The sequence below is a fragment of the Aethalodelphis obliquidens genome, unplaced genomic scaffold (genome assembly GCF_003676395.1).
Source record: "Aethalodelphis obliquidens isolate GAN/ISIS:26980383/991018 unplaced genomic scaffold, ASM367639v1 scaffold70, whole genome shotgun sequence".
Taxonomy (NCBI): Eukaryota; Metazoa; Chordata; class Mammalia; order Artiodactyla; family Delphinidae; genus Aethalodelphis; species Aethalodelphis obliquidens.
Window position 1 is genome coordinate 4229782 of NW_020838014.1, and position 16455 is coordinate 4246236.

Below are 16455 nucleotides of genomic sequence, written 5' to 3' on the forward strand. Positions count from 1 at the left end.
AATGTTATTAAATAACATTAACTCATAAAGTGAGAGGGTTATTCCCTTTTCAGTTCTTCTTTAATCCTTTTGTTTATCTAAGAAGAATGTGTCATTTGGTGCTAGTATTTCTCAAAACATTTGCAAATATTTCTGTTTTAACAAAGGGAATGAACCAGAATTAAGGAAAGTTCAGAGTTTGGTGGAAAACATTACCTAGTTAGACTTGAATAACATTATTATGTTTTTATTGTACTTACTATTCATTTTCTTTTAAAACTTTTTAAAGTTATTAAACATTTCAGATGAAATACATAGAATAATGTCACAGGCACACATGTACCTACTTCTGGGTTTAACAAATGCTGACATTTTGACATGTTTGTTTAAGGTTGTGTCAGCATAGTTCAACCAGAGAAACAGGAGGCAGAACTTCTAGGCTGGAGATGTATGTGTTTGTATATATATGTGTATCTGTATCTGTATCTATGTACGTGATTATGTAATCAGCGAATAATTTATTATGAGTATTTGACCATATATAATTGTGGGAGCTAGTTCGGCAGTCCCTGTAAGGCTGTTGTCTCTGTGTCTGTTGTTGGAGCTTGAAGTCTGCAGGGAAGGCAGCCTGGAACACATCAGAATTGACTGGAATCTGTGTCATTCTCACTGGAACTAAACACACACTTGGCCCAGGAGTCAGAGCAGCCAAAGGAGGATCCCGGGGAGTGTAGATCAGTAGCAGGTCCAGCTGCTGTGTTGCAGCGACAAGGTGAGACAGCAGAAACATGACGGTGGATGTGAGGCACAAAATCACTGGTCCCAAAACCTGCCCGAAAATCTCTCTTGTGCCCCACCTTAAATAAAAATGTGCCAGCTAACACTTAGTACTGTAGAAGAACATTGTATTTGTTTTAATTTTATTTATTTAATTTGTTTATATTTGGCTGCATTGGGTCTTCATTGCTGCGTGCGGGCTTTCTCTAGTTGCGGTGAGCCGGGGCTACTCTTCCTTGTGGTGTGCGGGCTTCTCATTGCGGTGGATTTAATTGTTGCGGAGCACGGGCTCCAGGCGAGCGTGGGCTTCAGTAGTTGTGGCGCATGGGCTCAGTAGTTGTGGCTCTCGGGCTCTAGAGCACAGGCTCAGTAGTTGTGGCTCACGGGCTCTAGAGCACAGGCTCAGTAGCTGTGGCTCACGGGCTTAGTTGCTCCGCAGCATGTGGGATCTTACCGGACCAGGGTTCGAACCCATGTCCCCTGCATTGACAGGCAGATTCCTAACCAGTGAGCCACCAGGGAAGCCCCAGAACATTGTATTTTTATAGTTCCATATGGCTGGTTATATTTGTATACAATTTTATTTCTCTGTAAATTTACAAGTTAAAAAATTTGAGTCCATTTAAAAGCAGGCCATTAAGTAAATAATAGAAAACAAATGGGCATGTAACACTCTTGCAGGGGGTACTCACATGACTGAAGTTTGGGAAAAGCTGAGCCTGTCCAGTGATACTTCTTCAAAGAACACTAAAAATAGGTTCTTCACTCTCATGACTCTGATCAGACTCTCTCTTTGGCCTAAGAATTCCTTCCTTGATTTTTGTTTTGATTAAACCCCTAGCAGTCTTTCACTGCCTAGCTCAGGTGTCACATTTGCAACCTTTTCCTTATTCCCCGAGTTGGAATTCACATCTGCTTTCTTTGTTGTCTCATTAACTTCATTTCTACTCTGGCTAATAGAGCATTTGTCCAAATCTGCCTTGTATTTATAGCTCTGGACATATTGTCCTCACTTGAATGTATGTGCCTAAGAAGGAAACAACTGTTTCTTACCCATCATTGTTATCACCTGAGGCTCAGAATACACTGTGTTGCAAAGTGTTGGCACTCACTAAAATTTTTTAAAAATTAAACTGAAATAACAGAAGGAAGGTGGTCAGGTGGTGGCATTCCCATTTTATTTGGGAGATTGAGAGGGAAACTGATGCAGGTCAAATAATGTGTCCAAGGTCTTAATTAGTGGTTGGAACCAAGATTAGGTCCCATAATTACTGGTTTTTAATCCATCATCATTTTCTTTGCCACACCCTTATGCAAGGAATTAGTTAACCAAATATATTATAGCCTGTTATGTACACAGTAGTGTGTTGGGTTTCTTGAAAGGATATAGAAGTAGAAATTAGGGTTTTATTTTCTTCAGGAGATGGCAGATCATTAGAAGAGAAAAAATTATATCTATACTGTTAAATAATGGTACAAAGTAATATTTCCCTAGTAAATAATACAGCCACTGAATGCTTTAGACATTAAGAAAGAGACATCAGCATGGTCTAGAGTGGTTTGTTGAAACTTCAGAAAGAGAGTTGAGCTTGAGCTGAACTTTGAAGCTTGGGTTAAGAGAGAAGTGGGTAGGCCGTTTCAGGTGGAGAAACATAACATTGGAGAAAGTATAGAAGAGGGAATAACCTAGACCCTTGTTACACGAAGCGTGGCCCAGACCATCAGCCTTGACCTCACCAGAGCTTGTTAGAAAAGCAGGATCTCAGGTCTCATCCCGGCCTGCAGAGTCACACTCTGAACGTTAAAATTGGGAGGCGCTGATAGATGCTATTTGGATGGTGCTATGCGATTTACTGTGTGATGTTGGCTAAAGAAAAATCCCTCTGACCTTCAGATTAGGTTAGTTAGATATGAATGAACTAGATAAAGATGTACTGCCAGTGTCCAGTCTTCTGGAAGAAAACATGAAGTTTAGAAAGGTTTTGATTTGCTGGACGTTTACTAGAGCTGGGATTCAGACTCAGGTGTACAGATCCCATATGCTTTTCACAGCACACAATGAAAAGTCCTGTTTGGGGAACTGAACAGGCTAGTACAGAAAGCCTGGATGCAGATAAGGTAGCCATCGGGTCATGTGGTAGATATCTGGGTGCTAGGACAGCTATCATTTATCCATTAGTATGTTTTGACCAGAAGAGTTTCACGAAGAATGTCTCAGGGAGACTGATCTGGTGGCATCATGTGGATAAATCAGAGTCAGGGAAGAAATGGGACTTAGAGGCATCTGTTATTCAGGGCGTAATTAAATTTTTTAAACACAAGAAATAGTATCAGTAAGTCACTCCACAGATATTTATTGAATACCCACTTTGTGCTGGGCCCTGGACATTGGGTGCTGCCTTCGTGATGTGGTCATACTCATGTAATGCTTTTGATTGAGTCAATTAGATAACTGAGTGATGACAACAATGAAATCATCTTTGATCCCTCCCCCCAACTTTTTCTCTGAAAAAAAGCTCTGGCCCCAAAGTTAGGTGGCTCCCAGTCTCATCCTGGCTTTGCCATTAGTGTTTTACGTTCCCTTGAACATTCATTTAATCACTCTGTGGCTCATCTTTCCCACTTACAACATAAACATCATATTTACCATGACTTCACCAGCACAAGATATTGTGATGAGATAATTTATGGGAGACATTTTTGGTTTCCTGAGTATTATAAAGGCTTATAATGCTGTTAGTGTAAAATTACTTTTAAAGCATTCACTTTTGAAACTTTAAAAATTTCAATCCCCCAGTGCATCTTAGTCACTTTTCTAATTATAATTACATTGAAGGGGAAAAATCAGTCCCGCCATCTGTGGCACTCGTTCTCCTTCCCTGGAGGTAGCACTAGAGAAGATAATGATTTATTTGAGATGTTGGTCCCACCCCGAAGGAGAATGGATGGTGGTTTCTCATTGTGGCTTTAAGACCCATCTGCTGATGGGTGCAATTCTCTAGACAAGGCTACGTAGTGAATGTGTGCACAGAGTCACAGCAGAGGGAAGAGAGGGAGAGTGTTTGTACTCTGGGGGAAGAAGCAAGATGAGAGCTCCGTGACATTGTCGCAGACGCAAACCGAGGAAAACCGCTCCATGTGCCTTGTATAGGTGGTGCATCCCCTGGACTAGCTCAGGGCTAAACCATCTTTGACTTCGTAGGACCATGTGACCCATGTATGTGGCTCTGGTGTAAAGTACCTAACAGTAATCTGTATGCAGAGTTTAAGCATCTCCTCTTTTACCTAATCCTCATGATGTCCCTTTCACCTTTCATAGTTAGCATGTATTATAGATGCCTGCCTACTCTCTCTTTTACCTTTAGCAAAACCAGGCATGGCCATTTGTGTCAAAGACAGAAAGGCTGACGCTACGTTATGGAGGCTGGCACAGCAAGGAAGAGCTGCATGTTTCCGACCCCTCTGGTGACACAAAGCCATGGCCCTGTGTATTCTGTGAGGTCCCTGTGTGTGTGTGTGTGTGTGTGTGTGTGTGTGTGTGTGTGCTCACATGGGGTGGGTAATGGAAACATTGTGAGGGGTAGGAAGAGAGCAGAGAAAGTGAGAAAGGAGGAAAGTGCTTCTTCAACCTACTGACTGCTAAGGATAATACTGATTAATACAGATAATACTGATTAGCTAGGTTTCACTGCTCCCTGCATTATAAATAAGGGTATATATCAGCACCACCTCTTTGTTTTTTAACTTTTTTTCTGCACATTGTAGTTTCTTCCAAGATTGATAGCCTCCACAATGAAATACACCTCAGATTAGAGGACCCTTTGGAGCACTTCCTGTTTTACACAGAACATTGCTTATTCTAGAATAATACAGATAAAAATAAGATGCATTAACATATTTTCACCAAGTACTTAGAATGGTACCTGGCATATAGTTAGCATTAGAGAAGTGTTTGCTGTTGTTATTAGTATTCTGTTATGGTCATTCATTCATCCATGGACTTGTTGAATGTGTGATATCATCTATCTAGGCCCTGAGTTATTTGCTTTGGGAGCCTAAAGGTGAATCAGACACAGATCCTGCCCTCAGAGAGGGTAGATTTCAATAGAAAAAATAAGACAAGCAGATACATATAGTGCAGTGAAGAAAATGATATGGGTTCTAAGAAAGGTCTAAATGGAACTTTTGGAGGTGAGCAGAAGCAGGAGAGGGCTTCTGGAGGGGTTGGAGGGAAGGCAAGGTGGTAGGAGGTGGCAAGGAGGAGGGGGCATCTGAGTTACATCTTGGAGGATGGGAAAGGTTCAGACATTCACAGCAGAAGAAAGTGCTTTCTAGGTGAAGTGAATGGTACGAACAAAAGCAGAAAAGAGCACGCTTAGAGAAAAAAATATAACTAGTTAGGTTTGCCAGATTGAAGGCTGTGCGTTTACTGGAACATGTGTTTTGCATCATCTCCTGAGTTCCCTTTTCCCCATTTTTTGTTTTTCATTTCTTTACCCATGAATTAAATTTCAGCAGATTGTAATCAGGAAGGGCAGTTACTAAAATGGGTGCAAGTGGCTTTGTAATTATAGCTAAATGTGTAATCTACCTCTTCTTGTAATTATTAAGGTTTCCGTTTTTGTAAGCTGATTACCTCCTGTCCTGAAAACTTCCTTAATAGTATGCAAATAGGGGCCAGGAAGCAATATAAACCGAGAAACGTGTTTTCCTTTGCGTTTTACCGTAAATCACACACGCAGACTGACCTGTGGCAGCTTTGTGCATCTCCAGAGGCCCACAGTCATCCGACTCACAATAGATTGGGGCTGCCTTACAGCCTTGCAGCCTTGGCAGAGAGGGGAAAAATCACATCTTGGGTTTTACATTAGCTGTTGTGACACACACAACGCCATGACTTGTTTTCTCTTTCCTTGTCAGTAATTCCATCATCTACTTGTGATAAATTACTCTTCTTTTGGTGCTTTAGCTTATCCCCTTAACAGCTGAACATGCCCCTCCAGAAGGGTGTGGAAGGAGCTGGGAGTTCCCTGACAGTGGAGATAATGCTGTGGGCAGGTCTCTCCATCCTTTCATGCAGCAGTCACCTCGTCCATCCAGTGGGAGTGTTACCACATGCTGTACCGAAATCACATGCTTTGTGTTTTTTAAGCACTTACTCTGTTTAAAGCTATTTTGAGACATTAAGTTCTAAGTTAATAGTGATAATTTTTTTTAATTAAAAAAATTTTTTTGAATAGCGATTGCTTCAAATAAGATTGTCTCACTATGGAACAGACTATTTCTGTGTTTTCCTAATAAATTTTAAGCTTGAAACAGTCATCCAAGGAGAGTTATATGAATGGATCTATAGCATTAAAACGCTGTACAGGGCCCAACAGCTTGTAAACCCAATTGTGAATTGCCAGAAAGCCCAAAACAGTCAGTGACAAATGTCGTATGTGCTCAATAAATATTCCTTGAACGAATGAATGAAATAATTTTTTCTTTAGGGGGAAACTATGTTTAGACTAAACAATAATTACTACAGCTAAAGGTTATAAAGTGGGTACCTATCCCTGGGATTTTGAATTTTTTACATCTTATAAGTTGTATACTATACTTTAGTGCCTACTCAAGTGCGTATAATGCTTCCCTGATTTAATAGAGCATCTGTCCTCCCCGTGTGTGTGCGTGTGTGTGTGTACAAACACATACTTTTTGGAAACATTTAACTATGCCACAACATGTTTTCTTGTTTAGATCGTGAATTCAAGACCAAGATACTCCTGGGCCCCGGTGACTGCTTATCTGAACTGAGGTGTAGTGGTCAGGAGAAAAGAGCTGGAATGTTAGTCTTCTAAATCAGAGCCAGTAATATCACCCCCTCCCCAACTCCCTGCCACTGCGGAACCATTTATGTGCCGTGTCCTCAGCATCAGATGTATCTCAAATGTAGAAGAAAACCTTCGGAGGAAGTAGAAGGTGCTTTACAGATGGGATTGCTGATGGCTCCGTTAGTAGTAGATCAGGAAACTTCCTTTTGTTTTTTTCCTTTGTTTCTGAAGCGTCTCGTTTCTGTAGCTCCTACAGACATAAAAGCGAGACCTGCTCTTTCAAGGTTTGTGAGCTTACTAATTGTGTTTCCTCTTTTCAGCTCTACGTGGCCACGGAGGCCATCCTCATTGCGCTGGTCGGGGCCACACCGTCGTACCACTGGGACCTGGCGGAGCTCCTGCCGAACCAGAGCCACAGCAACCGGTCGGCTGGTGAGGACCAGGCGCTAGGGGCCTGGCTCCTGACGGCCAACGGCAGCGAGATGCACAAGCACGTGCACTTCAGCAGCAGTTTCACCTCCATCGCCTCCGAGGTAATGGCAGGAGCAGGGGACAGGCCCTTCTGACCACTGAATGAGCCCCCTGGAGCCATTGTTTGGTCCTGTTGATTTAAATCTCAGCTCACCTTCCAATCACTTTCTAGTAAATTTGAGAGTTAAGGGAGAATATCCTAGGGAAATACATTGTTCTTCCTTCTTACTGCAAATGGGAGAAGCATGAGTCCTACCAAACTAGTTATAGATGAAGTAAGACATAAACTCCAGAAGAGCCCCATTTTGATTAGAGTATCCTTTTAAAAAGTGAATTAGGGCTTCCTTGGTGGCGCAGTGGTTGAGAGTCCGCCTGCCGATGCAGGGGACACGGGTTCGTGCCCGGGTCTGGGAAGATCCCACATGCCGCGGAGTGGCTGGGCCCGTGAGCCACGGCCCCTGAGCCTGTGCGTCCGGAGCCTGTGCTCCACAATGGAAGAGGCCACAGCAGTGAGAGGCACGCGTACCGCAAAAAAAAAAAAAAAAAAAAAAAAAAGTGAATTAAAACTTTCATGTCTTTTTCTTTTTTTTTTAAATTAATTAATTTATTTATTCATTAATTTTTGGCTGCATTGGGTTTTCGTTGCTGCACGCGGGCTTTCTCTAGTTGCCGCAAGTGGGGGCTACTCTTCATTGTGGTGGCTTCTCTTGCTGTGGATCACGGGTTCTAGGTGTGCAGGCTTCAGTAGTTGTGGCATGCAGGCTCAGTAGTTGTGGCTCATGGGCTCTAGATTGCAGGCTCAGTAGTTGTGGCACACGGGCTTAGTTGCTCCGTGGTGTGTGGGATCTTCCCAGACCAGGGCTTGAACCTGTGTCCCCCGCATTAGCAGGCGGATTCTTAACCACTGGCCACCAGGGAAGTCCCCATGTCTTTTTCTTATATCCCCAAAAATTAACAAAGTAAAGAGAGGGAAATGTAATGGCTCATCTATAACATCCACAGTTGATGTTTAAGTCCAGTCCTGTGTGTAGACTGCATGGGGCACCTTGACTGTACAACATAAAATACAAATGGTACTGCCCAGTGTGGGCAGAAAGCCTTACCTTCAAGGGGACTTTCCTGGCCAAGAAGGTTCTGGTAAGGAGAGCACTGTCTGGGCCAGCCTGAGTTATATAAGCTGAGGATAGATAGTCTGGTTAAGAGAAACCCTGGGATAAGAGGTGCAGGGCCCAAGCACAGCTGGAAAGCACAGGTCCTGGTTGTTAAAGTGTTGAAATACTGTGTGTCCTTTGCCTGCTCTCCACAAGCTATCCATTTGCACACTGACACCCTAGCCCAGTGGCATTTTCATGACAACGATCCAGTCCTGTCGTCCCTTACCCAAAAACCTCCAGTGGTTCTCCCACCACACCCAGAAAACAGTGAAACCCTACATGTTACATTCAAAGCCCTTCACCCTCCCCAGCTTGGTCCTGGGTGTACTTTCCAGCCCCATTCTACACTTCTCTCTGCCTCCCCTGCTTCCCACATGTGCCTTGAGCCCTCAGCCCATACCTGTTACCTGCGTCAGGATGGCCCCAAACACTCACCCTCGCCTCTGCCTGGTGAAATCCTAACCTACCCTCTACTGCTCACTTGACCATTACCTTCCCTGAGAAGTCTTTCCTGACCCACTCCCCAGAAGAAGTAAATACACTTTTGTTTCTGCTCCAGCAACAGTTTGTTTGCACTTATGTGACACACTGTAGTTTGTGGTTCAGCTCTATTTTTTTAAGTCCTTTGAGGTCAGGAATCATATTTTGGTCGTCTTTGTATTTCCATGGCTTTCTGGCCACCACCACAATAACTACCATCACAAGTATCACCACTACTCAGCTATAAAAATAATAAATAGCATTGTGGAATGATGACTATATGCCAGACATTGTAATATTTTACAGCCCTTATTTCATTTAATCCTCAAAATAATTTTATGAGGTAAGCATTATTTTCTGCATTTTATAGATGAAGAAATTGAGACTTCTTGAGGTCAGCTAATAAGGGCAGAGCTAGGATTTGAACCCAAATTTGTCTTAACTCAGAAGCCTATGCTCTTATTATTGTACTTTTTAGGGACCTATCCCATCTAAATTGGTATGCACATCTCTTAGTTCTCTTTTTTTTTTTTTTTGCGGTACGCGGGCCTCCCACTGCTGTGACCTCTCCCGTTGCAGAGCACAGGCTCCAGACGCGCAGGCTCAGCGGCCATGGCTCACGGGCCCAGCCGCTTCGCAGCATGTGGGATCTTCCTGGACCGGGGCACGAGCCCGTGTCCCCTGCATCGGCAGGCGGACTCTCAACCACTGTGCCACCAGGGAAGCCCTCTTAGTTCTTTTTGATAGGTTAACAAAAGCCAAAGAACTTTAAAAGTTATTTTATTTGGAAATAATTTCAAACTGACAGAAATTTCAAGAATAGTTCAAAGAATACCCTTATATCCTTTAGTTTCATCTGTTGGTAGTATTTTTCCTCACTGGTGTTACTGTCCTTCTCAATTTTTTAAAGCCATTTGAAAGTTGCACATACTGCTGTTCTTTTATACCCAAATACTTCAGTGTGTATTTCCTAAAAATAAGAACATTCTCTTACATAAACACAGTACAATTATCAACTTCAAGTAATTTAACATCGATGTTGCAGTTTTATCAGATCTACTATCCACACCCAGTTTTGCCACTTGACCCAGTAATGTCCTTGATAGCGGTGGTTTTCCCCTCTTGCATTGAATTCAGTTTAGGATCACACATTGCATATAGTTGTCATGGCTTTTTAGTATCTTTTCACCTTCAGCCTTTCTGTTTCTTTTATGATATTATACTTTTGAAGAATGTATAATCTCTCCCTTTTTAAAAATAACAGTGTTCTCCATTTTGGGTCTGTCTGATGATTCCTCATTCAGGTTATGCATCCACAGTCAGACTAGTACACAAGTAATGTTGTGTCCTTGGAGGATCACACGGGAGACACACAATATTCATCTGCCCTTTTTGGGTGATGTTAATTTGACCATCCAGGTATTGCCTGATTTCTCCCCTGTACAGTTTTTTTTTTCTTTTCATTTCAAGAAATAAGTAGTCTATGTGGAGTCGAGTCACTTTAAGATTATGCTAAATTACTATTCCTTATCAGAAACCCCTCCCTCCAACTTAGCATCCTTTGATGATTTTTTTCATAAACCAAGCTAGACTATGATGGTTACAAAATGATGAATTCTTAACTCTAGTGCTTCCTCTACATTTGCCAGTTGGGCTTTTTTATTTTGATTTAGGTATAATTGACATATAACATTATAGTAGTTTCAGTTGTACAACATAATGATTTGCTATTTCTATCACGAAAAAATCACCGTAACAAGTCTAGTTAACATTCCTCACCATACGTGGTTACAAAATTTTTTTTTCCTTCTGATGAGAACTTTTAAGATCTATTCTCTTTGGAACTTTCAGATGTGCAATACAGTATTAACTGTGGTCACCTTGCTGTACATAACATCCCTGTGACTTATTTATTTTATAACTGGAAGTTTGTACCTTTTGACCCCCTTCACTCATTTCAGCTGCCCCCTCACCTCTTGCCTCTGGCAACTACAGTCTGTTCTTTATATGTCAGAGCTTGGGTTCATTTTTTGTTTTTTGTCTTTTTAGATTTTGCTGTAAGCAACAGCCCTTTCTTCTTCCTTGTCCATCTGTCTGCCTGTCTGTCTCTATCTCTTCCTCTTCATCTCCCTCTTCTTTTCTCTCTCTCTCTCTCCATCTCTCTAGCTCTCTGTCATTAGTATGTACTAGTGGATTCCTAGTCTTTTCAATTATTTATAATTTATTACAGCTTTTAATTATTTTGGTGCTCAAATTATCCCCAATTTACCAGTGGGAACCTCTTCAAGCTGGCTCTTGTCTCCTTTTTTTATAATTAAAGTTTTTATTTTGAGATAATTGTAGATTTACATGCAGTCGCAAGAAATAATACAGTAAATTCTGTGAATGCTTTGCCCAGTTTTTCCCAATGGTAGCAGCTTGTAAAATCATAATATACTATCACAGCCAGGATAACGACATTGATACGGCTAAGACACAGAACATTTCCATCACCACAAGGATCTGTTACCATATATATTTATATATAGCCACACCCACTTTCCTCCCTCCCCAGCACTATCTAATTTCCCTGGTAACCACTAATCTTTTCTCCTATACTTTAATTTCATCATTTCAAGAATATTATAAAAATGGAATCATACATGTAGCCTTTTGGGATCAGCACTTTTTTTTTCACTCAGCATAATTCTCTACAGACTCATCTAGGTTTAATTATATTACTTTAGTTATACAATAAGTCTTATGTACAGGTAGATTGGTTCCTCTCACTTTATTCCTTTTCAAGATTGTTTTAGTTCCTTTGGCTTTTCATATAGAATTGGTGTTAGTCCTTTAAACATTTGGGAGAATTATCCAATAAAATCATCTGGGTCTTTAGTTTTCTTTTTTGGGGGTTTTAAAATTATGAATTCAATTTCCTCAAAAGTTATAAGACTATTTAAATGAGCTCTATTGTGTTGTGAGTTGGGGCAGTTTGTGATTTTCAGAGAATTGGTCCATTTCATCTAAGTTTTCAAAAATATGTGTGTAGCGTTGTTCATTGTATTACTTTATTATCCTTTTGATGTCTGCAGAGTCTGAAATGATATCCCCTTTTATTACCTGATATTGGTGATTTGTGTCCTTTCATATTTAGTTACCCATCTGTCCTGATAGAGTTTTGTCAATTTTACGGTTCTTTTTAAAGAACCAACATTGTGTTTCATTGAACGATCAAGCATAATTTAGAAAACTCAAGAGGAGAAGGAAAGTGTGTTGTATTTACATTGTTCTTTCTTCCTTCCTGATATTCCAAAGTCCCTTCTTTTATGTTTTCTTTCTTTTTAGAGAATTTTCATTAGCCATTGTTTTAGGGTAGTTGTGATGGCGACAAATTCTTTTAGTTTACCTTTATCTGAGAATATCCTGGTTTCCCCTTCATCTCTTGTTTTCACTAGTTATAAAATTCTTCGTTGACAGTTCTTTTCTTTCAGCATTTAAAAACTCCTGTGCTACTTCCTTCTGGCCTTTATGATTTGTGATGAAAAATATGGTATTTGAATTTTTTTTTCCCCTATAGGGAAGGTGTCATTTCTCTCTTGCTACTTTTAAGGTTTTTTCAGTCTTTAGTTTTTAAAAGTTAGATTGTGATGTTTCTTGGTATGGATTTCTTCAGGTTTATCTTATTTGGAGTTTTCTGAGCTTCTTGGATCTTCAGGATTATATCTCTTAAATTGGGAGATACTCAGCTGTTATTTGTTCATGTACTTTTTTTTTTTTTAGTACTTCCCTCTTTCTCCTTTCCCTCTAGAACTCCAGTGACAAAAATGTTAATTCTTTTGTTCCAGCCCCACAGATCCCTGAAGGTTTGTTCTTTTTTTCTTTTCAGTCTATTTTATCTTTGTTTTCAGATTGGGTATTTCCTGTTGTTGTATTTTCAAGTTTACTGATTCTTTCCTCTATTCTGCTGTTGAATCCATTCATTGTATCTTTTAGTTTAAAATTTTCTATTTTTTTTTTTATATATCCTCTTTCTTTGCTGAGACTTTATCTTCGTTGAGTCTTTTTATTTTGTCATCTATTTCAAGCATGTTTACAAGTGCTTATGATGGCCGCTCTAAGATCTTTGTCAGTTATTTCTATAATCTCTATCATCTCAGTGGTTGTCTTTTTTCATTCTACTTTGAGATTCTTCTACTTCTTGGTATGACAGATTATTTTTGTTTGAAACCTGAAGTTTGGGGGATTAGGCTAAGAGATACTGTGTCTTATTTAAGCCTTCTATTTTAGCTGGCTTTCTATGACACTGCTCTGGCACAGGAAGAAGGGAAGGGTGTTTCATTACTACCGGCAGTGAAATCCAGTCTCCCCACGTGGTCTCCACTGACACTGGTGGTGGTGGCGGTGGTGGTACTGGGGCAGGAGGGAGGGGAGCTTTGGCAGGAATGAAAGTGCTGGCTCCTACTTGTCTTTCGTGACACCACCTAGGTGGGGTGGGGTGGAGCGACTCATCACTGCCTGACCAGGCGGAAGCCTCGGTTTCCCACTTAGACTTTGCTGGTGTAGATGGGGTTGGAGCCCCAGTTGGTAGGTTTATTCGTTTATTTTTTTGGGGGTGGTAATTGGCCAGAATAAAGCAGTGATTGCCCAAAAGTCTTTTGTCTTGCTGGGCTGCCCCTCTCCTGGGCCTTTTGCTAGAGAGCAGACCTCACTGGGACTTCTTTTGTGGCTCCTCTTAGCATTTCTGAGTCTCTGGCTTCTCCAGTACCCAGTCTGGGTGTGTGAGGTAAAGGGAAACCCAGGGAACTCACCACTGCACCATTCCTTGAGTCCCAAGGTCCTTAGCTGGTCTTCTCTCCACCTTGCAGAGTTGTCTTAATGTTTATTTTATGTATAATGTCCAGGATTTTTAGTAGTACATAGTAGGGGAAACAAGGAAAAGTACATGCGAAAGAGTTCCTGGACCCAATTCCAACAAGCAGTTCTCGGATGCCAGCAGTATGTGCGAGAATTCAGCTCAATTCTGATACTATCTACCCAGAGACAGAATGGAATTCCACAGGTAAAGGGCTCAGCTCCACGAGACTGCCCTCTACTTCAGATGCCAGTCGCAAACACAGGTTACCGGTGCTTCTGACCATCTGACTATAAATCAGAAGTTCCCATGACCTCCTCTTCAGGCTCAATTAATTTGCTAGAATGGATCACAGAACTCAGGAAAAAACCGTTTACTTACTAGATTACTGGTTTATTATGAAAGGATATTAAAGGAAAGGTATTAAAGGATACAGCCAGATGAAGAGCTGCATAGGACAGAGCATGGGGAAACAGTGCAGAGCTTCCATGCTCTCTGAGCGCCACTCTCCCCAACCTCCACGTGTTCACCAGCCCAGAAGCTCTCCGAACACCCTCCATTTGGGTTTTTATGCAGGCTTCATTACGTAGGCATGATTGATTAAATCATTGGCAGTTGGTGATTGGTTTAAATTCCAGCTCCTCTCCTCTCCCTAGAGTTTGGGGGGAGGGATGGGGGTTGAGAGTAAAAGATCTAACCCTCTAATCACGTGGTTGGTTCCCCTTGGCAACCAGCCTCCACCCTTGGGTGGGACCCAAAGTCATATTCCCTGAAGCAGTTTTCAGGAGCTAAGGACAAGAGACAATTAACCCATTGCTCTTAACCTAAGCTCAGGAATTCCAAGGGTTTTGGGAGCTGTGAGTCAGCAGCTATGAATGGAGACCAAATATACATGACAAATATGTCTGCATTTGGTCATCTGAATGACCAAATATATATTTCTGCTATAAATCACAGTATCACAGTATGTTTGCTCCTATGTTTAGCCTAATTTTTATATTCATGTTTACTCCGCCTTCCTGGAGCTGAAAGTCCTGTGTCCTTTTGATGTGTCCATCTTTTATTTTATTTTTTTAATTTTTTTGAGCACTTCGAAAATTTTTGACGTAACAAAATAGTCCAGGTTTATCTTGCATCTCCCTGCTCCAACTGTGGGATTAGGTATTTCTCCAAAAAGCCCTGGTTCTATTTATTGCCCCCATAGGATTTTGAAATGGGTGAGAGCCATCGGTCTGCTTTCCAACAAATCCATTAAACACATTACAATGAAAGTGGATCTCAAACCAAATTCTGCCACGTGTATAAATGAACTTATTAACTTATTAACTCAATTCTTATTCTCAAGGATGCTCAAAATAAACTATCTTGCAGGCGTTAGAAGTCTCAGCTCTGCTTTTATAGGTGTTCTGTACACTGCTTGTATGGCAGGTCGCTACAGGAAAACCCCAGTTTTCCATAGTCAGGGTACTATGGAAAATAGTACTTCCCATCAGCTTCAAGCACACGGAAACTTCCAGAGTTCATATTGGCTCAGGACCAAGGAGGGGTTTTAACCTAGGGCATCACCCCTATAGATAGAGTACAGAACACATTGGATTATCTCTAAAATTCATGGAAAGGTAGTGAGTGTCTCTAAAATATGTTGAGCTAATCTGTGTATCTTGAATGTTTTTAATTTCACTAGGGATAGCCTATGTTTTATATTCATCATTGCTAGTCAACAGGCCACTATTTTAATCAAGAATAAGCAAAGCACCCATTGTTGATAGAGACAATGATTACAGAAGCCCTTGTAGTAGCTCCCTCTGAAGAATGGGCTTTCTGAAGGGAAGGCCAGCTGACCACCAGTGGACAATGCAACCTTAATGAGAATGCTCGTAGTACCAGGGTGAAAGCTTGACCTAACATTGATACAGAATATCCCACTGAACGTGCTTAATACTTTAAAGTAAATTAGATAACATAGCAGCACTATGCTTCAGCATCACAGACACTCAACAAATTTCAGTAGAATTGAATTAAATGAATACTTAGGAAATCGTGATTAGGAGCCCTTTTATGTTTATGTTGTTTTTTTTTTTTTGCAGTACGCGGGCCTCTCACCGTTGTGGCCTCTCCTGTTGCGGAGCACAGGCTCCGGACGCGCAGGCTCAGCGGCCATGGCTCACGGGCCCAGCCGCTCCGCGGCATGTGGGATCTTCCCGGACCGGGGCACGAACCCGTGTCCCCTGCATCGGCAGGCAGACTCTCAACCACTGTGCCACCAGGGAAGCCCAGGAGCCCTTTTAGATATCACTGGAGGGACACAATTCTTAGCAAATGTCATTGAGCAATGACTACTTGCCCAATGCCAGAGAAACCCTTGATACAGAGAAGGAGAGTGCTGTCAGACCCTATGCTCTGGGACGGCAGGAATGGGCACCCTGGTCACCAGCTCCTCTGCTGTGCTGGTACCTGGGAGGCTCACCCTTAACACTGCTTGACTGGAGGCTGAATATGGAGGGAAGGGAGCCCTGAGGGCTACTATTTCCAGGACAAAGAGTTGGTAGATGCAGGAGAAATGGAATTAGATAGCTTCCCTAGCAAGTGCTGAAGGTCTGTAAAGCAGCTCAGAGAAAGAGGAGATAAAGGGCTAAGATGGCCCTTACCTGACCTACCCGTGATAGTAGCCTCAGGTCCCTCTTCTTATTACCACTGCGTGTGTCTGTGAGTGACTGTCCCTCCTGCAATCTGTCTTTGTCAGACTGTAACTCTGTGTCTGCCTGCCTGCTTTCCTTCCTTCCCTCCTCCTTTTCTCCCTCCTTGTTTCCTGTATCCCTCTGTCTCTGGCATTTCGTCTTTCTGAATCTGTTTCTGTCTATCCCTAGCTCTCTCCATCTCAGTTTCTGTCTCTCTGTATTTATCCCATTTCTTCATCTCTGCCTTTCTCTGTGTCTCTGTCTCA

General features: G+C 41.7%; 1 protein-coding gene across 6 annotated transcripts in view; it reads left to right on the plus strand.

The window, feature by feature from the left end:
* The window catches only part of SLC22A15 (solute carrier family 22 member 15), an 88472-nt gene that overhangs the window by 5914 nt on the left and 66103 nt on the right, over window positions 1-16455 (plus strand). For all 6 annotated transcript variants that reach the window (XM_027091167.1, XM_027091161.1, XM_027091163.1 and 3 more), the window contains exon 2: window positions 6893-7105. In XM_027091167.1, coding sequence (XP_026946968.1) covers window positions 6893-7105 — 213 coding nt within the window. The remainder of the gene's footprint in view (window positions 1-6892; window positions 7106-16455) is intronic.